Here is a 24,941-nt window from a genome sequence, read left to right as displayed (position 1 = left end):
AGGTTTTCTGTTCGGTGTCCATCTAAAAGTTATTTCATGATGACACTTTTAAAATTAAATCAACGCAGTTTTTAATTTCGCTTTCATTTTCTTGATGGTTGCCATACGGTGATGAATTGCGGGGAGGAGGGATGGTGTGGAGACGAAGTGGCATGGTGCCTTTTTTTTTAAAACTTTTTTCATAAACAATTTGTTTGGTTATTTAAGAAGAAAAAAATGCAAATCATAATTGGTCTTATCAAAGCGGTTAGTTTTGTGGTTCGAATGAAACCTGGTGGAATTTAAAATTGTTATGGGAGGAATATGGATTTATTGCTTTTTTATAGGAAGAAATCAAAACGAATTATTCTGATATATTTAAGAAGAGGAAGGGATATATTTCGTTTCATAACTTTGGGCATTTATTTTGGATATCGACACTTCAAGCGCAGGGGTGTTATTTGTTAAGATCAGATATGGGACTTAATGCCTATGACATATATATACAAATAAAAGGCAATTTCTCCATGATTGCCAGCTTTACCTCCTTTTTAGAGTAAAGTTTGAAAATCCGGGAAATTAAATGAGAAATTGGAGTCTAAATTAATGAAGAAAAATTTACATTAATATTTAGAATGATTCGGCAGAAAAAGGTGTTTTTATACCCTACAACACTATGTGTTGGGGGTATTATAAGTTTGATTGGGCCAGAATTTATGTAACACCTCGAAATATTGGTTTCCCATATAGGAAAGTATATATGGATCTTCCTAGCTCGTCGAGCTGAGTCGATCTAGCTATGTATGTCCGTCCGTCCGTCTGTCCGTCTGTCCGTCTGTCCATGTTAATTTGTAATCACTCTACAGGTCGCAATTATGGCCCGATCTTCACGAAATTTAAAATGTAGGTCGGGTTAATGTCAGAATAGAACCCTATTTCTTTTGGAGATGATCGCCAAATGTTTAGGGGTTGAAATGGACCAAATACTGAAAAAATGTCGGATTTTGCAGTAGCTATACAGGTCGCAATTATAGACCAATCGACGCGGAATTTCGCATGTAGCTAGCTACCAATTTGGGTGGTCATCGGATAATATTTAGCGGGTAAAATAGACCATATCTTTTTTGTTGAAAAAACTCACAATTTTTCATTAAACCGCGAATATTTTAAATCCCGGCGAAATCACAAAGCCATGACAAGGTTACTTCTGATCTTTACATTAATGTTAAGATCCAACAATTCGAATATATAGCAAAATATGTGCGATATATATGTCTATCAAAGAAGATATGCTTGAAAGATCTCTTATATGTCGAGAACGGCTGAACTGATTTCGACAGTTCTCATTAATTCAGAATGGCCTCTTGGCAGGAAAGAAAAAACGTCTAAAAATTGCATAAAAATATCTTTTTAAAGATGAAAATATTGATTTTCTAAAATTTTCTCATATTTTTTCAATTTTGTCATATTTTTGGCATATTTTCATTTTGAATTAAACATTTGTTAATATTTCTACAGCTAACAAAACTAAGTAGTTAGGATATCAGGATATCATATACAGATCGCATTTATGGCCCGATCCTTACGAAATTTTGCATGGGGATAAGATGAGGGTCAGAATAGAAGCCTACTCTTTTTGGAGAAGATCGCCATATATGGTTGAAATAGACCAAAAAACTGCCAAATTGTCGGCAGGTCGTAATTATCGCCCGATCCTCACGCACATTTGAATGGGGGTTACCGGACATTGCAAACGCCAAGCAGTTTTGGATGGTCATCCAAAAATATTCAATGTGTGAAGGAGTTTGCCAACTTTTGTAGACAAAATACGAAAATGTCCATTCCAGTGACTTTTTGGAGAATTCACAAATACAGGAAAGACGCACTTCTGACTATTTCGTTAACGATGATTTCGTTGAAGAATATAGTCAAATGTCTGTATCTCATATAGATGCGTTTCAGTCAAAAACCAATAATAAATTTTAATCTTTTGCCACTTCTGAGAGATTATAGGTCTTTGGGAAATATTGGTTCCAGATCCAGGAAGACCATTTACGTGCAACATCTACCAATAAATTGGAAATGAGCAAATTAGCTCAAGTTGCTATTATTCGAAAATTAGATAACGAAACCTGATGGTTTTCTTTTATTATTTGTCACAATATCTTGTGGAATTCTTTTGAGTATCTCGCCTATATAAACTGTATCGTTTATTGTAGTGTTGTAGGGTATTCAACGGTCGGCCCCGCTCGACTGTAGCCTTTGCTCACTTGTTTTCCATTGAAAAAGTCATCAGTCGATGAAAAAGTGGTTTGCAATAAAAAATTTTCAAATCTCGGGGGAAATAGTTGTCCAAGAGAAATAGTCTCAGCCAGGCCAGTGTGGATTGAGTTTTTTCCTTAGTCATTGAGAGCCGTTATATAAAATTATTTTTAATGGACGTTTATTCTATGTCTGGTTTAGGATAGAAAATGATGCCGTCGATTTTTTAAATTTTCTACAAATTTGTGGTCAAGTAAGTGAAAATATAACAATTTGTTTAATCAGCATAAAAATGGTTATCAATTTCGGATGAGCCTAAAACTTTGGGCTTTTCTTAATAAGTCTACCAAATAAAGTGGCTAAAACTTTGGTAAAGTGAGGACTATTAGCAGGGGTCGGAAAATTTAGCTGAGATCGATATCTGAGCAGACCAAAAAAAAAAAAAAAAAAAAAAAAAAACTGGGGGTATCTGGGTTTTTCCAATCCTTCTTAGGTTGTTGAAGAAAATTTTTTTTTTGACATTTAAAAGACATGTGTTTTAGAGTATTTTTGCGACTTAAAACCATTACCAAAGGACTATCAGGACTACTTTCGTGAAAGTTGAAGGAATAGGATTAAAAAATGTTTTTAATTAAAATAATAGGATATAATCATTATTTTTTTAAAGGTTTATAGATTTAAAATTGTTGATCCTTTAAGGACTGTCGGGGAAAAATTGTGGACCAAGTCAGATTTATCAGAATTCTATATTTAAGATTCTTTAAGGACTTTTACGGACTATAAAAGCTAATATTATGGACCTTTAGGGTCCATAATGGTCTTTATTCTGAGTCCTTTTAAGACTATTAGAACGAGGATCATTTAATTTTCAAAACAGGACTATAATTGTTAATCACCATCAGAACTTAAACAATTTTCCATTAAGGACTGTCAGGACGTTAATTGTGGATCCTTTATAGAAAATTCGGTCTACAAATATGGATCCCTTAACGACTATCAGGGCGATGATTGTGAATGCTTTATAGACAATCATAACTGCAAACATGGACTGCCGGGCCGATCATTTTTGGTCCTCTAAGAACTATCATGAATAGACCGTTGGAGGATATCTGGTGGTAAGGCAAGAAAGTTACATTCGTCAATTTTCCAGGACTATAATGGTCATCGCTTGAGGACTATCAGAGTTAGGGTGAATCCCTCAAGGCAGCTAACTCAGATTTATGATCCTTGGTCTATCAGGGCTTTAACAATCAATTAGTATCAGCACGATAATTAAAAAATATCATGGATAGACCGTTGGAGGTTCTCTAGATGTGAGGTAAGATGGTTACATTCGTGGATCTTTTGAGTACTTCCAGTACTATAAACGTTGATGCCTTAAAGATTATTAGGGTTAGGGTTAATCCTTCAAGGCAGCCACCTCGATATTATGATCCTAGGTCTATTAATAGTATTTCCTTTAATGACTATCAGGTCTGAATGAGTAAATCTTTTCAGGAATGTAAGGCCTATAATGTTGGCTATATACATGGATTTTTTTTACCTTTAGAATGTTTTAGGTCAATATTTGTTAGGGTCTTTCCTATATTAATACCTCAAAGAGTCAATACTTCTTACAAAAGCATTTTGGTGGGAAAAATGGCTCGTGAGCTGAACATATCGCAATATTCCATTCGGCAAATATTGAAGAATGACCTCGGAGTAAAACCATTGAAATTCCAAAAGGTGCAAGAACTTACACCGCAACGGAAAGAAAATATTTTTAAAAGAGCTAAGGATTTTTTTTGCTTTGTCGAAAGTGGTGAACTGCCGAATTTGGTTTTCTCTGTCTCCGATGAGAAAACATTCGTTGTCCAGCAGTTTGTAAACAAACAAAATGAATGTGTTTACTTGCCAAAGAGGTCAGCTTAAAATGTGCACCTTCGGTTGGCCACCAGAACTCAAATCATAACAGCCGATGGTCTCTCTCCGCTCATATTAATCGACCATGGAATCAGAATAAATGCCAAATATTATCGCAAAAATATTCTGGAGGTTATGTTAAAGCCTTGGACACGCAAACATGTTGGCCGCAGACCTTGAACATTCCAACAGAACTCAGCACCATCGCACTTAGCACGCGCCACCCAAGAATGGTTGCAAAATGAGGTTCCTCGCTTCACTTCCAGCGCACAATGGCCACCAAATATTCCAATCTGTTAGACTATTGTGTCTGGGGTATTTTGGAAAGGTTGGCACTGAAAAAAGTGTCGATCACCTCAAACAAGCGCTTTGCCGGGAATGGGCCAAAATACCGCAGAGCAACATTTAGACAGCGTGTGACGGTTTCATTGGCCGTTTGAAGGCCATAATTCGTGCCAAAGGTGACCAATTTGAACAAATCTAAACTTATTCTAAAATTTGATTTTATTTCTGCCATTTTTTTTGCTTTCATTCATTAAAATTTAATAAAAAAGATGTAAAAATTATGGCGTTTGACTATGTTGAAGTTTTTTTTATTTCACCCTACTTTTAGGCATGGGTCCTATACAACTATACGGACAGATTTAAAGTTTTTGAGGTGTTTTAGTCATAATTTGAACACGAATTTGCTGTAAATTGAGTTGAGGCGATATAGGTCTAAGTTTTGCTATAAGCCCTATATAATAGTACCTCCCTATATTCGGTTTTTTGATGATTATTACATGATTACATTATCCATAGGAATTGTTTCAAATTTCGTATTTCCCTATATTCGGAATTTTGATAATTTTAGCCACATTATTTTTCGACATTGTTTCATATTTCGAATATGATGTTCCTATTGTGTAAGGCGGCCTATGACAGAAAATTGCCTATGCAGGTCCATGTTATCATATAACCCAAATCCCTATATTCGGTATTTTTATGATTTTTGGAGGAATTTTTCAACGGACTTTCTTCTGAATGGAGCAGAGTATTCAAAGTTCGACCGGGCTGAACGTACTGCTTTTTTACTTGTTTAAATTTCACCAAATTTTTGCATTTTGAGACTCTGTGAGAGATAACCTCTTTGGAGTATAATATGTTGGTCCATTGTGGGAGATGTACCAGAAGGAATGGACCCATATATCTTCATGCGAGAACTAATGGTGCCTTATTCGGGCAAAAGAAAATAATTTCAAATTAAATGTGAATTATTCGCATTTAAAAATGTTACCTTTTAGGAGGGAGGTACGACAAGCAGTGGGTTAATGTTTTTCATGATCGTTACAGACCTAAGTGTGATATAAATATTATCACGCACCACTTTTAAACTAAATCGGGTACTTGATTCGTTTTTTATGAGATATGCTTAGGAATGTTTTTCAAAATTTTCTAGCTTTTTTTCAGAGAGAGGTATGAGAAAAAATGGTTCGATATAATCAATTTTCAGATTTTCGTGGAAAAATGGAGAAAATCGTAAATTGATTACCCACATCAAAATGTCGACCTTTTGTGAGGTTGGGTCAATATTGTAAATTTTTTCACCAGACAAAGGGCTTATCTGAATTTTACGGTGGGCAAGTTTGAACTTTGTCATGTGCTCCTCTCGCTTGTTATGAGATTTTTTATTGTTAGTCAAATTTTGAACTAGTTTGGGGGAGGTACTAGAGGGAGCGGCCCTGTTGTCCATCTTCAAACTCAATATAAGTTCGGCAAAAATAATAAAACCTACCTTATAATGTACCACGTCAAATGATCAGTAGTCATTAGGGTGAAAGTATATAAAAGAGATGTAACCATTTTTCCCTTCTCGGTCCCCAGTTTCCTGCATGGCCACTTGTTGAGTCTCCAGCAAAAATGACAATGAACATGTCCTTTTGAACCCTCTCTTTCAAGTTATTACTTCCAAAGGTATCTTCTTCTCCTTCCCATTGAGCTTCAATTCCTTGAAGAGATTAATTATTTAAGGGGGGTTCTAATTGTATTTACCAATATTATTTTCCCAATACTTATTGTTATTTTTAATGCTTCAGAGAACCTACAGCCAAACACCCACACAAATCACAGAAATAATTGCATGCAAAAAATAAACAAAATATAACCCAGTCTTGATTTATTATGAGAAGAAGAAGAAGCAGAAAAAAATAATTAAATTGAATATTTATGTGAGTTTTTTTCTGCGCAACTCTCAAGTGACATTATTCCTCCTATTTTTGTGTTTAAAAAAATACACGGGGTTTTTCCTAACGCATTTCGTAGAAGCCTCAAGGATATAAACAAGCAGAGGAATGCAAACAGTGATTTTCCTTTTTTTTCGACTTTCTCAGTTCAATTGAACTGAGATATTTGCTTTCCCCAAAGCAGTGGCAACAGCTGCTGTTTGGAGACTTAGAGGCCATGCGAAAACTCACTTGACTCTGGATCAAAAGTAAAATAACTGGGAAATCATTGAGGCATAAATTCTGCGACTTAATGTTAGATTGGCTGCAAGGGATGCCATGCATGCAGCTATCAAGGACAAGGCTAAAGTGGGGTGGTATATGGAATTGGAATTGCCTGGCATACATTTATTTTTAATTTATTTATGATTATTTCTTACCACGAATTCCCAATCGGAGTATTGGGAAAAAGGCTGGCATTTAATGGAATTTTCTTTTTTTGCAACGAAAAACTGCCCTCCCTTGACCATTTGCTTTAGTTATTATTGTCCATACTTACCAACTACGTTGAGATAACCAAACTGCGTTTTGGCCGTCACCGTGTTGATCTGGCACATGTAGCGTCCTTTGTCCTCCTCCTGGACATTGTTGATGTGCAAATACCAGCTGCGATGGCGATCATGTTTGTCGTGTGTCACACTGATGCGTGGATTGCGCGTTATCACATGATTGTGCACGGTTAAGATGGCCGATTGTTCGAAGTGCATCCAGGCCACCTGTTCGAACAGTTCGGAGGCGGCAGACAGTCATGAAATGAAAGAAAAACAAAAACACAAAAAACCAATGAATTACTGCTGCTGCTGTTGGTGCTGTTACAGCTTCTGAGTTAAAATTTATTCTTGGACACCCACACACACACACTCACAAAAGGTGATAATCTGCGTGTAATGGAGTCTGAGCTGAAGCATTGAAAATGTAAGCCTAAGTAGTGAGCAGGATAACGGTGATGATGATGACGATGTTGTTGGTGGTGACAAAAAGTGTTGTTAAATGAGGTTATGTCTACATGTAGAGCATCCTCATCATCATCATCGCCATCACTATGCTTATCCTTTGCATGTTGTAAAGTGTCCTTTTTCGCCCGGCTACAATGTCTGAGAACAGCCAATTACATTATGTAAATATGCATGTTAATGCGGGATGTAGGAGCTGAGGGTGGTGGATAGGTGATTAATTTTATAATCATTGTGTGCGTACGTTTTTCTACCTTTTGCTTAACACATCCAAGCATCCTCACACACAGCTGCCCTTTTAAGACATTAAAAAATAAATGTTGAATTAAATTTTCTTGATTGTGTCAATGTGTCACCCAGGCTGTCAGAAGTGGACAACTGTTTAAATATAATTAAGGGTTCATCAGCATTTATCTTATTGACAGCTTTTAATGATAATTGCGGTAAACAATCGATAAAAGTCCGACGATGATCCGACTTTTGAATACACGATTTGGTTGAGATTGTGTTTTAATGTTGTTGTTATGTGTAAAATGGAAAAAAGACGAGGAAAAAATTCGAAAGTTGATGTGGTTGAAAGACAGAAAAAGGAAGTTACTTCTCAAAGGATTAAATTGATAAAAATTCAGATTACCGGATGTCATCGCCAAGAAAAGTTAGTTAAAATATTCTGTTGGGCATGACGATGTCGATCAATGGGTATGGTCATGGGATCCCAAGTTTCTAACATGGTGAAGAGATTTTTACAAAATATTAAAAAATACAAATTCATACAGATTTGTGAGGTAGGATCTTGAAAAAATCAAGAAGGACAATGAAAAGTGTACATTATCGACCTCTTGTCTTGACCCTATTTTGAATCTTAAAAGTGATATTTTTGTGGAATATTTGAGCGGCAATTAATCTTATTTGGCGGATTTTTTGCAAAGGTTAAAAAGAAGGACGAAAAGGACATTTCATTAAAGAAACGTTATCTTAGAATGAGTTGTCTTAAATTTGTGAGCCAGGATCTTGAAAAAATCCAGAAGGTCAATGAAAATGGCGCATTATAGACCTATCGTCCTTGGGGACCCTATTTAAAATATTATAGGTAATAATTTTGTGAAATATTTGCTCTGCAATAAATCTTATTTGGCGGCTTTTTTTGTAAGGGTTCAAAAGAAGGACGAAAAGGGCATTTAACTGAAGAAAGGTTATTTCACAATGAGTTGTCTTTGAGGACCAAATACTGAATTTTCAGAGCGATTTTTTTTGTTAAATATTTGGGTGCCGAAATATATTTTATTGCCTTTCTTTTTTTTCGGGCAAAAAAGGGGTGAAGAGCATTCAAAAATTTGAATTTTTTAGGACGAAATGTTCTACAAAAATATTCATTATGCGATTGTACTTCTTCTTCTTAATGAGTCTTCTTTTTTACAACAATTTTAATAATTGATGTTTTTCAATTGTGGAAGGTAAAAACCCAAGGGGGGTTTCATAGAAAGATAGGAATTTTGTTTCAGAGCCGACTTCGAAATTGCAGTATTTCAAAAACTTAACTTTTTAAAGAGGGGCTATCAGTAACCCATGAACTCGTCCAACTGTTCATGTCAGGCCTCTTTAGTACCCAATGTGTACAATATTTGTAGATTGACAACCTTTTTTTTAATCCAAACTTCAACCAATTTTCAGACTTTTAAGGCTTTAGATATTATTCAAGTTTACCTTTTACACGAAAAAATCTTCAAAATCTTTCATTTTGAAGTTTACCGACGAAGATTTTAGTAAAACCATTGCACAATAGACTCGCATCCAAGTTTTCGATCCAAAACTATTTCATTGTCTTCGTATGTGAACCCTAGAAACCAACAGCAACCTCAATATCAAATTTCAGAATTTCCGCTATATAATTTTACGCAATACTAAATTTAGTAACATATAGTATGAATATCCACCCTAGACCGCAAAAGTGAGATCCATATCAAATTTCAAGATTTCAGCTCTATCGCCTCACCCTATACCAAATTTAGTACTATTTAGTACTTTTCGTATTATTATTATTGAACACTTTTCCAAGACCACCACCATAGCTCAAATCCAGATACTAATAGGGACCTCAAGCTCTATCCATGCACTCAGCGGCAAATCCAATACAATTTGATAATTTTCGAAGAACTTTCCAATTTTCCACATCCAAATCTAAACCTCAGATAAATATTAAATTTTAGAATTTCAGCTTAATTACTTTTGTACTTATATCCAAAAAATCCACTTCTCCATTTTTGAAACCAACAGTGATCCGAATTTTTACCATTTAGTACTTTTCGAACAATTATGGTATAAATTTATAAAACCTCCACCAGATCTCAAGGCCTCAATATCAAATTTTAGAATTCCAGCCCTACAGTGACACATACATTTTAAATTGCAGGATTTCAGTTCTACAATTATAGCATGCATTTATAAAACCGCCACCAGATGCCAACAGAGACCTCAATATAAAAATTCAGCTCAATACCAAATTTTTGTCCAATACCAAGTTAGGTACTATTTGGTACGTTTCGTACAATTATATTATACATTTCCAAAACCACTTACATATCTTAATTATAGATATTAACAAATACCAAATTTAGTACCATTTAGTACTTTTCCTATAGGACACATTGCTAAAACCACCTCCATACCAAGAGAGAAATCAGTATCAAATTTAGGATTCCTGCCTTATCCATTTACCCAATAGCAAATTTAGTACCATTTTGTACTATTCGTACAAATATAGGACGCATTTCCAAAACCACCTCCATATCCTAACCACAGACACCAACAGTGATCTCAAATCAAATTTGAATATTCCTGCCCTATTCCATCACCCAATAGCATTTTTAGTACCATTTAGTACTTTTCGTACGAGTCAGTACATTCAGTTATTTCACTACTCTTTTATATATACCGGTTGAGATAAAGTCTAATGCTGCAACAAAGTCTAACGCCATAACTTTTTCATTTTTTTTTTTAATTTGAAAGCAAGAAATGTCGGAAATAGCATCCAATTTTAGTATGAGTTTAGATTTCTTCGAATTGGTCACCTTTGGCACGAATTATGGCCTTTAAATGGCAAATGAAACCGTCACACGCTGCCCGAATGTTGTTGTTGGCACATTCCCAGCGAATCGCTTGCTTAAAGTGTTCGACACTTTGGTATCTTTTAATGCCAACCTTGTTTTCCAAAATACTCCAGACACAATAGTCCAACGCATTTGTATCCGGAGATTTTAGGGGCCAATGTACTTTGTAATTATTCTTGGGTGGCGCGTGCTGAGTGCGATGGTGCTGAGTCCTATTGGAATGTCTAAGGTCTGCGGCCAAAATGTTTGCCTGCCCAAGGCTTTAATACACCCTCCAAAATATTTTCGCGATATCATTCGGCATTCATCAGAATTAATACGAGCGGAGAGCGACCATCGGCTTTATGGCGGCCCACACCATCACCATGGTCGGCGCTTGAGTTCTGGTGGCCAACCAAGGTGCACACTTTCAGCTGACCTCTTTGGCAAGTAAACACGATCATTTTGTTTGTTTACAAACTGCTGGACAACGAATGTTTTCTCATCGGAGAAAACCAAATTCGGCAGTTCACCACTTTCGAAGCGAAGCAAGTCTTTAGCTCTTTTGAGTCTATTTTTTTTTTCTGTTGCGGTGTAAGTTCTAGCACTTTTTTGAATTTTAATGACTTTACCCCGAGTTCATTTTTAAATTTTTGCCGAATGGAATATTGCGATATGTTCAGATTACGAGCCACAAACATTAAAGTTAACTAAAAATTATATATGAAAGTCAACTTAAATAGACTTAAGTAGATTTTACAAATGGCAAAATAAAGTTTTTGCAACAACAACCCAGCAGACACAGACACAAATAAAGGAAGCAAGTTTCAAATGCGACAAGGCAAAGGAATGCTGCAGAAAACTTTCCAGTACTTCACCAAAAAGGAAACCAGGAATGTTCCTTAGAACTAAGACCAAAATTAAATATTTAAACTAAAAGATGTTGTAACAATTTCCTTTAGTTTTTTTATTTCAAAAAAAAAAAAAAAAAAAAACAAATATTGTAATTTAATTTTGTCATACCCAGCAAAAAATTTGTAGAAGAGAAATTTTCACAAACATTATCACCGTGATAATGACCAGCCATATAATTTTATGTTGCAAAGAGCAAAAAGGTAAACTACTTTTCTCATGTAAAACGTGTCGAGAATGCAACAAATCGCTGTGCATAGACGAAGAAGGAGATTTCTTCACTTTACCATGTCTATGTTCTGGTGTATGTGACAAGTGCAAAAACAAAAAGGGTAGTAAGTGTAACGCATGCTAAAGGATCTATCAGAGTTTTTGCCTGTCAAAAGATAAAGCTAAAACCTCAGAGTTACTAACTCAACGATAAGACTAGACATTGAAATGTGTTACCAGCCACAGCCATAAGTAGCTGAGAATGTGGCTGAGCTGAAAATGACAGAAGCTGAGAATGTGTAAATAACTTGACAATCACACCGATAGACGTACACATACTAGAAAGTACTACTACCACGCACACACATTTAATATCATATGAACTGCACACTGTGGAATAATTTTTATGTGCATATTATGCAATACCTTGGGATATACCTTCAAGGTCTGATTTCTAGCCTGATTCGGGGACATATTCAAGTCATAATTGTTTCAATAATTTGGTTGAAAGTGGTGACTCAACCCTTTGATGTACAAACAAAATTGGGAGGTATCGATTTTTTTGAGAATTTGTTTTCAAGGACCATGGGACCATTGAACGAAGATTTTTAAAGAATAATTTTTCGAGGACCAACTGAGCTATCAACGAAACCCCAATGGTTTTAAGGATATATTTTAGTGATCAAAAGACAAGAAAGCGTGGATGTTTTAAAGTTTTTTGAAAGAACAACAGACCTTCAGAGTTAGATTAATTTAAAGAATACCTCAACCTTCGTTGATGTTTTTAAGGGTATAATCAAACTCTAATAAAACTTGAATTTTTTTAAAAAAATATTTTTTTTCTAGAACCAACATGGGGTTTTTAAGGATATATTTCAAGGACCAGAAACCAATAAAACTTGGATTTTTTAAAGAATATTTTTCCGAGGACCAAGTAGCCATTAAACGAGGATTCCTGAAGAATAATTTTTCCAGGGCCAACTGAGTTATCAGCAAAAGTTTTTAAGGATGTATTTCAAGGACAAAAAGACAATCAAACGTGGATATTTTGAAGATATTTTTCCTTCAGACGTGGATTTTTTAAAACATTTTTTTTTTTTCAAGAACCAACTTAGCTATCAGCTTGAGATTTTTAGGGATATATTTCAAGGCCCTTCAGAAGTGGATTTTTTTAAACATTTCTAGAATCAACTGATTTATCAACCTGGGGTTTTTAAGGATATATTCCAAGGACCAAAAGGCGATAAAACTTGATTTTTACGAAGAATATTTTTTCAAGGACCAAGTGAGCTATCAGCGAAGGTTTTTAAGGTTATATTTCAAGGACCAAGCATAGTAGGGTTTTTTAAATAATTATTTTCAAATAACCACAGACCTTCAGAGGTAGATTTTTTAAAGACCACCGGACCATCAAACGTTGGCGTTTTAAACAATTTTTTTTTCAAGGACCTTTAGAAATATAAACTTGGATTTTTAGAAGATTTTATTTCAAGGAAAAAAGACCTTCAGACATGGATTATTTAAAGAATTTAATTCAGCATCAAAAGACCGTCAAACGTGAATTTTAAACGATTTGTTTAAAGGGCCTCCAGGAATACTATCTTGGATATTTTAAAGGCTATTTTAAAGAATAAAACTTTAAAAAGATTTTTTCAAGGATCCGCTTGACTATAGACGTGGATTTTTGTTAGGATTTTTTAAGGATCTAAGATCCGCCGGACCATAAAGCATGTACTTTTTAAACAATTTCAAACAATTTTTAAAGATTTTTTGAAAGGACCTCCAGGAATACTACCTTGGATATTTTAAAGGCTATTTTTGATTTTTGTACTTTTAGAAGAATTTTGTTCCAAGGAACATCAGACCTTCAGTTTTAGATATTTTAATATTTTTCAAGGACCTCCAGAAATATAAAAATGATCTTTTTAAAGAATATTTTCAAGTATCGAAAGATCGTCAAACCTGTATTTTTAATGACTTTTTTAAAGGACCTCCAGGAATATAATCTCTGACAAGGAGGACAAGGACATAAAATCGTCAAACGTAAACTTTTTAAAGACCATTTTTTAAGGATCTGCAGGGTTATAAACGTGATTTTTTTAACGACCATATTTTTAAGGACCTCCGGGGTTGCAAACGTGGATTTTTATAGACAATTTTTTCAAGGACCTCCATTGTTATAAACGTGGATTTTTTTAAGGACCATTTTTCAAGGACCTCCATTGTTATAAACGTGGATTTTTTAAGGACCATTTTTCAAGGACCTCCATTGTTATAAACGTGGATTTTTTTAAGGACCATTTTTCAAGGACCTCCATTGTTATAAACGTGGATTTTTTTAAGGACCATTTTTCAAGGACCTCCGTTGTTATAAACGTGGTTTTTTTAAGGACCATTTTTCAAGGACCTCCATTGTTATAAACGTGGTTTTTTTAAGGACCATTTTTCAAGGACCTCCATTGTTTTAAACGTGGATTTTTTAAGGACCATTTTTCAAGGACCTCCATTGTTATAAACGTGAATTTTTAAAGACAATGGTCTTAAGGACCTCCAGGGTCATAAACGTGACTTTTTAAAGACCATTTTTTCAAGGACCTCCAGGTTTATAAACGTGGATTTTTTAAAGGCCACTTCTTCAAAGACCTCCAGTTTTATAAACGTCGATTTTTTAAAGACAATTTTTTCAAGGACCTCTAAGTTTATAAACTTGAATTTTTAAAGACAATTGTCTCAAGGACCTCCAGAGTTATAAACGTGGATTTTTAAAGATAATTTTTTCAAGGACCTCCAGGGTTATAAACGTGGATTTTTTAAAGACCATTTTTTTCAAAGACCTCCAGGGTTATAAACGTGGATTTTTTAAAGACCATTTTTTTCAAAGACCTCCAGGGTTATAAACGTGGATTTTTTAAAGACAATTTTTTCAAGGATCTCCAGAGTTATAAACGTGGGTTTTTTCAAAGCAATTTTTCCAAGGACCTCCAGGGTTATAAACGTGGATTTTTTTAAACCAATTTTTTCAAGGATCTCCAGTTTGTAAACGTGAATTTTTTAAAGACAATTTTTTCAAGGACCTCCAGGGTTATAGAAATTGATTTTTTAAAGACAAACTTTTCAAGGGTTATGAACTTTAAATCTTTAAGACCATTTTTAAGGACCTCCTGTGTCATAAACGTGGCTTTTTAAAGACAATTGTTTTAAGGACCTCGAGGGTTATAAGCGTGGGATTTTTATGACCATTTTTTCAAAGACCTCCGTGGTTATAGGCGACTATTTTTTTAAAGACCTCCAGAGTTATAAACGTGGATTTTTTCAAGGCAATTTTTCCAAGGACCTCCAATGTTATAAACGTTGTTTTTTAAAGTCAATTTTTTCAAGGACCTCCAGGGTTATAAATTTGGGTTTGTTAAGGATTTTTAAAAGCGTGACTTAAGCAAAACGTGAATGGGTTTTCGATACCAATGTAATGGTCAAATACCATACATTTCTAGGACTTTGATATTGACGATGTAAAGGCCTCCTGCCCCACTTTTCCACAAAAGGCTCTGCAATTTTGTTGTGTTGAAGTCTTTCTCGCAACGATATTTAATACTTTTTCTCCCTTACATTTATTTGTACCCCTTAAACTATTCACTGGTCTAAATCATTATTTCTCCCGTTGTGGGCCGACATTTGGGCCACAATTTCGGTTAACCGCAATAATGCCACATCTTCAATTAGGAATTTCTCTCACGCTTTGTGTTATGTTGTCTGTCTATTTGGCTAGATTAAGATTTACTCTTCATTATTTCTAATCAAGCAAAAGGCGACACAAGCCACACATACACATGCTCACATATACATACGCTGCCACACATGTGTGGTCAACAGCACAGCAGGACATTTTCTGTGATCTCAGCAAAAATTATTCGAAATCCTTAATGTAGCAATGAGTGCAAGTCGAAGAATGAGGCTGAACTAATAAACTTATATTTATATCCTGTATTAAATCAGAATTAAGCCTCTGGGCTTAAGGTGTGTCTGTGTGTGTGTCGAAAGAATTGTGTGTCTGAAATTTTAAAAATTCTACCGAAAATATTAAAGACAAATACTGCACTGCGTCATTGCCAATCATGCATGACTTCGACGAACATCTCCATCTTCGTTCTGAGTATGATGTTGAGGTGCACCACTGGCCACCAATGACCATTCGTTGGAACCTTGACGATGGCAAGGGAGTATTGATGATGATGATGATTTAAAGACAAACATTACAATAACCGAACAGACAGAGGGAAAACACTGAACATTTCGAAAAAAATCCGGATAACTCAAACAGAAATCATGCAGACGTCGAAGAACGTGGCCATTTATTGTTGAAATAGTTTGTCCACAACCACAAAAAAGCGGACATCTTCGCAAAGGGCCAAAGCAAGACTGGCTGTAATAGCTAAATTGTCCAAAAAACGTAAAGAAGAAAATAAGCAAACGGCCAGTTAGCAGGAAAACCCAACCAGCTTGAAACATTTGTCGAACGTGACTTTGAGATTTTATTATCGCTTAACTACAACACGTAAAGAGTTTTAGGGCCACATTAACACCCCACAAGCCAAAAAGTATGCAGTGGTTTTCGTCTCCTTGCCCCAGCCCCATGATTGCTGCCCACTGCAAAAAGGAGATTGTAGCTAAGGAAAATATGAGGAAATGAGTTGGCAAACCAAATGAAAAGTTATAGTTTACATTGATGAGCTAATTTGTCCCAGACAACGGGAAAGCATCAGTCAATAAACCTCAATGAAATCATAGATTTTGATCAGATGAAAAATGTTGAAAGGAATGAGGTTTTTCTTTACATTTTAAATTCTAGGAAACCTTTAAATTTCTTTTCCCTCTGTGCTTTGGGTTTGAAAAAAGACTGCATACTTCTTGAGTTATTTTCTTCTTTTTTTCGGCTTACCTCTCCCACAAGGAATTACAATTGCTTATGAATGCAAAAACAAGGAGACAACAATCGCCCCCAAGGAATGTAAAAAAGGGAAGCCCATTGAATGGGGGAAAAAGGGTTAGCCAACCTTATTGTTAATTGAGGCAAGATAATCTGTGGGATGTAGAACGGTTTTGTAAATTTAAAACGGAGTCTTCAAACATTTGGTTTGAAAAGAGTACAATTCTTAAATGGTATTCCAAAGAACGAAGTCCTTCAAAAGGACTTCAAAATTAAGAATATCTATTTGTAAGAACTTAAAAGATAGGAAATACAGAAGGCGAGTCAATCCTGCATCCATGAACGAATGACCCACAACTGATGTTCTATATATGGGAAGCCTTTGAAAGCTTTAATGTGTACTTCAAAAGGACTTCCACAGTAGGAATATCGATGAGTAGAAATTTGAAAAAAGGAGAGCTTTTAAAAGGTGTTTGAAAAATGGAAGACCATTCAAAATTGCTTCCATGAACGGAAGACCCCTAACTGATGTTCTATATATAGTAAGCCTTTGAAGGTTTTATTGTGGATATCTTCTAGAGGTCGAAAAGTTTTCAAAACTTCTATAAGTAGAATAACTTTTTATTGAATAGAAGAGATTTAAAAGGTTATACATATAAAAGTTTAAAAAGTTTAAAGGACTTTATCGAACAAAGCGTTTTAACAAGTAGAAGGTCTCCCATAGACGAAGGTCTCCTATAAACGATGGAAGCTTAGAAAAAAATTCTATCGACTGAAGAACTTTAAAGGTTTTTTAACAGACAAGATGGAAGAGCTTTAAGAGTTTTTTTTTTATAATCGACAGAGCTTTTAAGGGAAATTCTATAAACAGGACACCTGTAAAAGGTCAACTATTTTTTAAAACACAGAAGAGCTTTAAAGGTTTTCAATTTCGACAGGAATCCTGCAATAGGCACCAACAAAAAATAGCTTTCAAAACTTTCAATGATTTTTTAAAGACAATTGTTTCAAGGATCTCCAGGGTTATATTTTTAAGAGAATTTTTTTTAAGGACCTCTAAGGTTATAAACTTGGATTTTATAAAGACAGTTTTATTAAGGACCTCCAGGGGTATAAACGTGGATTTTTTAAAAACAATTTTATCAAGGATCTCCAGGGTTATAAATGTGGATATTTTAAAGACAAATTTTTAAGCACCTCCAGGGTTTTAATTGTGGATTTTTCAAAGACAATTTTTCAAGCACCTCCAGGGTTTTAATCGTGGATTTTTCAAAGACCTCCTGGGTAGTGAACGCGGATTTTTTTTTTTTTCAAGGTCCTGCATGGTTATAAACGTGGATATTTTAAATATAATTTTTTTCAAGGACCTTCAGGGTTGTAAACGTAGATTATTTAAAGGCAAATTTTTTCAAGGACGTTCAGGGTTATAAACTTGGATATTTTGAAGAAAATTTTTTTCAAGGACCTCCAGAGTTATAAACTTGGATATTTTCAAGAAAATTTTTTTCAAGGACCTCCAGGGCTATAAACTTGGATATTTTGAAGAAAATTTTTTTTCAAGGACCTCCAGGGTTATGTACGTGGATATTTTAAAGATAATTTTTGTAAGGACCACCAGGGTTATAACCGTGAATATTTTAAAACTTTTTTTTCTAGGACCTCCAGGGTTATAAACGTGGATGTTTTAAATATTTTTTTTTCAATGATGTCCAGGGTTGTAAACATAGATTATTTAAAGGCAAATTTTTCAAGGACCTCCAGGGTTATGAACGTGAATATTTTAAATAATATTTTAATAATTTTTTTTTTTTTGAAGTACCTGTTCAAGTACCTGTTGTTAAAGATGTCTGTCTGAGAAGCTTTAAATTATTATTGATAGCTTTTCTAGTTTTTTAGTAGGATGTCTTCTGAATAAAATCTTCTATAGGCAAGAGCCTCTACGTGATTCTCAGAGCTTTACATGTTATTCTTCAGAGAAAAGAGGTTTGAAATGTCTTATTAAGAGAGACGCGGCTTACAACTTCATACATTGATGACACTGGTCTGTCATAGACAAAAAAGCTTTAAAGTTCTCTTCTTCAGGCAGAAGAGCTTTAAACAGTTTTCTAAAGTCAGCTGAACTTCAGAAGAACTTCTATGGATAGAATAGTTGTAGAAGGTCTTCTGAAGACAGAAGAGTTTAAAAGGCCGAATACTTGTAAGAGGTTGTCTTTGGACAAATGTTATGTAAGAGCTCCATCATGGATAAGTCTCCAATACAGAAATAACCTACTTTAGACACAAAAGCTTTTAAAATTCTGTAATAGACAGAAGTCCCTTTTAGAGGTCCACTGTTGAAAGAACCCCTTCAAATTTTCTCTAAAGATTGAAGATTTTAGAAAATGCTTCTCCAGACAGATAGTCTTTGTAAGGTAAAGGTAGATGTTTTTTTTGAAGTCTAAAGGCTTTTGAAATGGATTTAATAGCCAGAATACCTATACAACTTGCAAATGACTTTTAGTAGATAGAAGACGTATAAAAGCTATTCTATATAAAGAGCTTTGGGAGAGGGTTCCATAGAGAGGATTCTGTGACAGTCCTGCTATAAAAAGTATACCTTTAGAAGATCTTCTATAGAACAAGAGAGCTTTGAATAGTCTCCTTGAAACCTGAAGAACTCTAAAAGGCCTTCTATAGACATTAAAGCTTCAGAAGTTCTTATTATGAACATGTAAGTTCTTCTGCAGGTCTTCTATAGAGAAAAGAGCTTTCAAATGTATTTTAGTAGGAATAAAAGCTTTTCTATATACCGACAAGCTTTTTGGGGTTTTTAGAGAGTAAAGGCAGTGAAAGTCCTTTCATAAAAATTTAAAGCTTTGCAATGTTAACTCCAGAAGAAAGGACTTTAAAATGGTCTGTTGTAAACAAAAAAGTTCGAAATAGTGTTTTCTAAATAGAAGAACTCGTAAAGGCCTTCTCTAAAACGGAAAAGCTTTAACAGGTCTCGTATGGACATATGAGCTTTAGAAGTTCTACTACAGAGCTTCTGCAGACACACCAGTTTATAAATGACCTTTTTTTGGAAAGAAGATAAGAAGAGCTTTAGATAGAAGAGCTTTTTGTAAAGAGAATGATGGTCTCCTATAAACGGAAGAGCTTTAAAAGGCCATATATGGATATGTGAGGTTTAAAAATGTGAGGTAGGAAGGTCCCATAAGCTTCTGTAGACAAATCAACTTAGAAAGTTTTATTATAGAAAAAAAAAAAGATATTGCAAAATAGAGCTTTCAAGTGACCTTTTGTGGTCAGAAGAGCTTTAAACAATATTTTATAAAAAAGAGAGATTATAAGTTTGCATGGGCTGCAGATCTTTGTATACACACCACAACTTCGAAATCACTTCTTTGGCAAGGCGTGTTATAATAAAGTTTCTTCTGCACCACATTTTGGCTTTCCCTGTAATCCCAGCAAATGATAGCCCATCATCATCATCTGCCTTTGCATGATGGAATGAGACAAAAAAGCGATACAAAATAATTTCATACTCCGATAATTCCATGAGCATGTTGGCTTTTTTTTATCCTCAGAGGCAAAACATTTTTCAAAAAATTTCTTTGATTCGTTGGTGGAGGTGGTGGCTTCGGAGGTGATGGCTATGGCAATGACGATGGTGATGATGATGGTGATAGGCTTAATTTTGAACATCAAAACCATAACTGGCAATTGTGTTATGAGCAACACTAGGCTACACCAAGCCAAGTGTTTTTGCTCTCTTGCTTTGACTATGGTCGAGTAATGGTTGTTCACACAAACAACAACAACAACCACCACAAGAGTTATGGGGAAAAAAGCCAGTGGAAAAAATTAAAGTTACAAATTTTTCAATACTCCACTTCACACAAAACCAGCAGTAGAAGTAGCAGTACTAGAAAAGAAAAACTCCTCAATAGAAAAAACTCTAAAATTTCTAGAGGACACAAAAAAGGAAGAGATATGCAGACAAAGCCTCAACAGAAATGGTGAAAAAATTGAGAATTTTGTTGCGTTTTTTTTTTGTTTCTTTAACTTTTGCCTAGCCTTAGGCTGGGTTCAAATCAGCCTAGGCGGCGGCTGCTGCCGTTGCTGCTCACAAATTTATTTCTCTTAGGAAGCTTAGACACGGGAACATGCCAGTAATGCCCCTAGGGCCTCGAGGGAGAAATGCGAAAGGAAAAGAAAAAAATATTCGACGCTAAAGCCTGCATTTAGACGAGGTTTGGCGGTATGCTTTGGCATGCTTTTAAAGGTTTAAATTTTGTGTGTATGTGTGTGCGTCGAATTGTTGTTGTTGTTGCTGTTATTGTGTTGAATGCAGCCAGCAAGAAGTGGCGAATAAAAAACTCTTTTAGCTGTTTGCTGGCAACAAAGTATTGCACACCAAAAATACTTTTTGGTCATTGCTTAAAGCGTTTCTAAAGAATTTAATCAAAAGTTCTCCTGGTTTTCCCCAGCAAAGATGCCAAGAGAAAATGAAAGGTGGGAAGGGTGTGGGGTTGAATTTCTAACGTAAATAAAATGTTAATTTTTTAGGGGTTTAATGGTGGCTTTCTAAACGGCTTTCCACTTTAAGAAAGTGAAAATGAGGTTGAATTTAAAGCAACACACATTTTAAAGAATATTTATTTTCCGTGGAAGAACCTCTTTTCCTTTCATTCGTTTGGAAATTTATTGCCAAAGAAACTGCATAATTTTATTTTATTTTTTTTTATTTTTTTTTTTTTGGTAGAAATTCCGTTGAATTGTTATATGATTTGAAAGTAGCGAGTGTATAAAACTCAATTTCATGGCTGAATGCCACAGCAAATCCGCCAAACTATGAACATCATTATCGAAATGCACGTAGACAATTCACACCCAGCATATTTTGGAAAAATAAATAGAACAGTATCCTGCTGAAAGGACATACACATTTTTGTGTTATAATAAATATGTTGAAAACGAGGGGGGGTTTTAAAATGGGAAGAGGGGGAATTGTGGTTAAATATTGAACATACAGATGGCATTTCGAAAGGTCTTTCAAAAATAGAAGTTGCGAAGGTAAGCTTGGACTAAGAGAAGAGCCCATAAAGCGGTTTTAACGGAGTTTCTAAGGAAAAAAAGGTCTTGTGTCAAATATTATGACGAAATGTTATAGAAGATCTTTGCAAGCTAAATCATATACTCAGTTGTCCTTACAAATCTGATTACTAAACCATTATTTTATCCAGAGAAGTTACCAACAAAAAACTGTTTATTTATCAACTTACTTGTGGTCATGGAATAACTGCTTACTTCGACTAGTAATGGATTAGTAACCCAATGTTTAATAAATTTTGAAATGGGTATATTTAAGGGTGAGTTAATGCCTGATTCATGAAGGCCCAGACGAATCTTCTAAAACTAAAACTGTGAAATTTTGGAACGCAGATCGATTTTGGGGCAAAGGGGCTTGATAAGATGCGATTTGTGGTAATCTCAATTACGAAGGAACAACATAATGTATCAATGGTGTTAAACGATTGGTGCGAGCTTGAGTTCGAGTTTTTGTATGAAAAAGTGGTTGTATTTTTTTAAATCGTCCCAAAAGCGTACAAATTATTAAATTTATAAAATCTGATATGAGGTATTTTGGAACAAACTGGATTTGAATAGACGGTATTTTTCGAAATGCTAATTAGAACTCGATGGCAAGTACCGAAAGTGTGTCAATGGTAGGAGAGAGAGAGCTCCGATTTTCTACTAAATATTAATATTAGTAGAAATTTGATATTTGGAATGGGGGATTTTGGACCATATGAGGGTTGAAAATATAGGATTTTTGAAAATGCAAACTAAAACGGTACGAAAAGTACCAAATGACTCGAAATATTGTATCAATCGTGTTGAGAGATTCTGAGAAATTTGTCCAATAAATGTACCAAAAGTTCTTAATATCTTTTTCAATTAAAATCGTTTCGTAGAAATTCCTTATTAAAATTGTACCTCTTGGTAGACTACTGCCCAGGGTAGACTGGGACCGAAACTGGAGGTAACTCGGTTACGAGATCTGACCAGAAGACTTTTTCTGATAATGCAGATGGTGGGGAATCCCAGGCATTCTAAAATATCTGCCGTATCATCACAGATCTTTATGGTCTTTATCGGGGGCACCGCCAGAGTAATAGATTACCGTTCGCCAGCGTCAGAGAACACAAGTGATTAGACTGCTCTATCAGTGAGGCACTTTTGAGTTGTACTCGTGCTATTCCCTGACCGCGCCTTTTTAATCTTTTGGTTAACCAGTCCCATATTGTATGGAGCAAAAAGTGGTAGAAGTTTTGACTACGAAGTCTGACCGGAGATTCTTCTGTGACTACGGAGAGTATCCTGTGTTGGATGCAATGTGGTGGTTGTGGTATATATGGATGCATGAGAGAAATGTAGCCTTTGTTGGTACCCGCACAGAATACACCTGGAGCTCTGTGGATGGCTACCACGCTTTGAGAGAAGTCTGGATAATTGGAAAGTTGGCGCTGGCCGAAGCATCTTATAGCGACCCGGTGCATCATGGTTGGGGCTGTCAAGACGGAAATCCCCTTTGGCTTCATGTCTAGAGCAGACGTATGATTTTTTTTGTGCATAAACAGGAGATCTTGTTGGATTCGTATATCCATGGAAGACTTATGAGAAGTCTTCTAGCTATAGGAAGCCTTAAGTAGGTCTTCAGTTTATCACTATATTTGGATGTGTTCTCTCATTAAAAAGAACATTGTTATATTTTGGCTGCAAGATTTCTTCGATATTCTGTTCCATAAAGGACCTTTGGAACATTTGGAGGGACTTTAATTCATATAAAAGATTTGGCATATTTTGAGACTTTAGAATATGTTTCGGAGACTTTTTTTCGTCCTTCGAAGACGTTTCAAAGTCCCATTCGCGAAGTCTTATTCGAGAAGTCTATCAATGTGGGTGATGTGTCTCAGTTTATCACTGACTTTCAGGACATTTTCCCTCCATAAAAATGTTTTGCCATCCAAAGAAGACTTTTGGGATAGAGAAACTTTGTAACTCTTTCTTTCTGTGAAGAATTTCTGGGAGACCTTCCATTCATAGGAGACCTTTTGACGACTTCAAGACAGCTCTTTTCCATAGAATACCTTTTGCGGTTCCTTTCAAGATATACTCTTGGTGGGTCTTCTGTTTATAACTGATTTTTAGGATATGTTTTCAAGAGGGGTTCTATGCATGGAAGAGGTTTTGGAGTCCTTTGCCCATATAACACCTACAAGATGCATTTCGTCTATAGGATGTCATTGGGTGGTTATTTACCCATTGAAAATGTCTAAAAGATCAACGAATGTTCCACAAGATCTTCAATAAGTGGAAGTGCTTTTGGAAAACATTTGGGAGATGTTCTAGAGTATCTTCTACCTGTAGAAGATCTTTGAGTAGTATTTTACTTGTAGAAGACTTGAGGTCCTCTGTCGATGCAAAAGCTTTTCATCATAAAAGGCTTTTGGGAATTATTCTTCTTACAAGACCTTGGAAAGCTCTTCTGTCAAAAAATCCGTATTTTGTCAAAAGGAGAATATTCGTAAGCATTTTCTTTTTAGGAGATCTTTGAGGTCTTCCATCAATATAAGACCGATACCGCGAGGTCTTCTGGGAAGGCTGACTATCACACTAGACATGCTGGGGGTCTTATATTCATAGAGAACCTTCTCTTGGTCATGGTCTTCTATGGGGAGCTTTTTTTATAAAGAGAATACCAAAAATAGATCTTCGAGAGGTCTCCTAAGTTTAAAGTACCATTGGGATCTTTGGCAGATTTTTTTATCAATAGAGAGTAGGGATCAGCGAAATAAATAGAACACATTTCAAAACCATTTCGGGAAGTGTCCAACTATCAAAAGCATTTTCTATTTTAGATATAAAAAAATGTTGGAAAAGTAACCACTTTGAAAGGCTTAGGCCTTCGAAGGCGTATATACCTGCTCTGGGTGTTTTCTATTAACATACGTTATTTGGAAAGAATTCCGTTAAAATTTATCTTTTGGTGATTTTACATTTAGAAAATACATTGGGGGTCTTATGTTTCTTAAAGTTCTGGGGGTGTCTGCTCCCAGGGAAATCAAATGGAAGGGCTTATACCATAGAAGATCATTTGGGGGTGTTCTATCAATGTGAGATCTTAAGAAGTTCTTTAATGGGATACGATCTTTGGAGAATATACTATACGGAGAATAACTTAAGACCTATATAAAACCCTTGGAACTTCTCTAAAAAAAACCTTGGCATGTCTTCTGTTCATAGAAGACCTTGTAACAGTCGTCGGTAGTTTGGAGACCTTCAAGATGTCTATAGAAGAGCCTTTCAGGGCCTTTTATCAATGAATACCTCAGAAAGTTCTACTTTCAGAAAAGGCTTTTGTATGACCCACTATACAGAAATTACCTCTAGACCATAGAACCCTTTG

The 24,941-nt window shown here is 35.2% G+C and overlaps 1 protein-coding gene across 1 annotated transcript in view; it reads right to left on the bottom strand.

Moving 5' to 3' along the window:
• Positions 1–24,941, bottom strand: part of LOC101890695 (neurotrimin) — a 190,867-nt gene that overhangs the window by 89,837 nt on the left and 76,089 nt on the right. The window contains exon 3 of the mRNA XM_059122639.1: positions 6,904–7,120. Within this exon, the coding sequence (XP_058978622.1) occupies positions 6,904–7,120 (217 nt within the window). The remainder of the gene's footprint in view (positions 1–6,903; positions 7,121–24,941) is intronic.

The sequence above is a fragment of the Musca domestica genome, unplaced genomic scaffold (genome assembly GCF_030504385.1).
Source record: "Musca domestica strain aabys unplaced genomic scaffold, Musca_domestica.polishedcontigs.V.1.1 209, whole genome shotgun sequence".
In the NCBI taxonomy this organism is placed as follows: domain Eukaryota; kingdom Metazoa; phylum Arthropoda; class Insecta; order Diptera; family Muscidae; genus Musca; species Musca domestica.
Note: the sequence above shows the minus strand (reverse complement) of the source record. Positions and strands in the feature narration are given on the sequence as shown.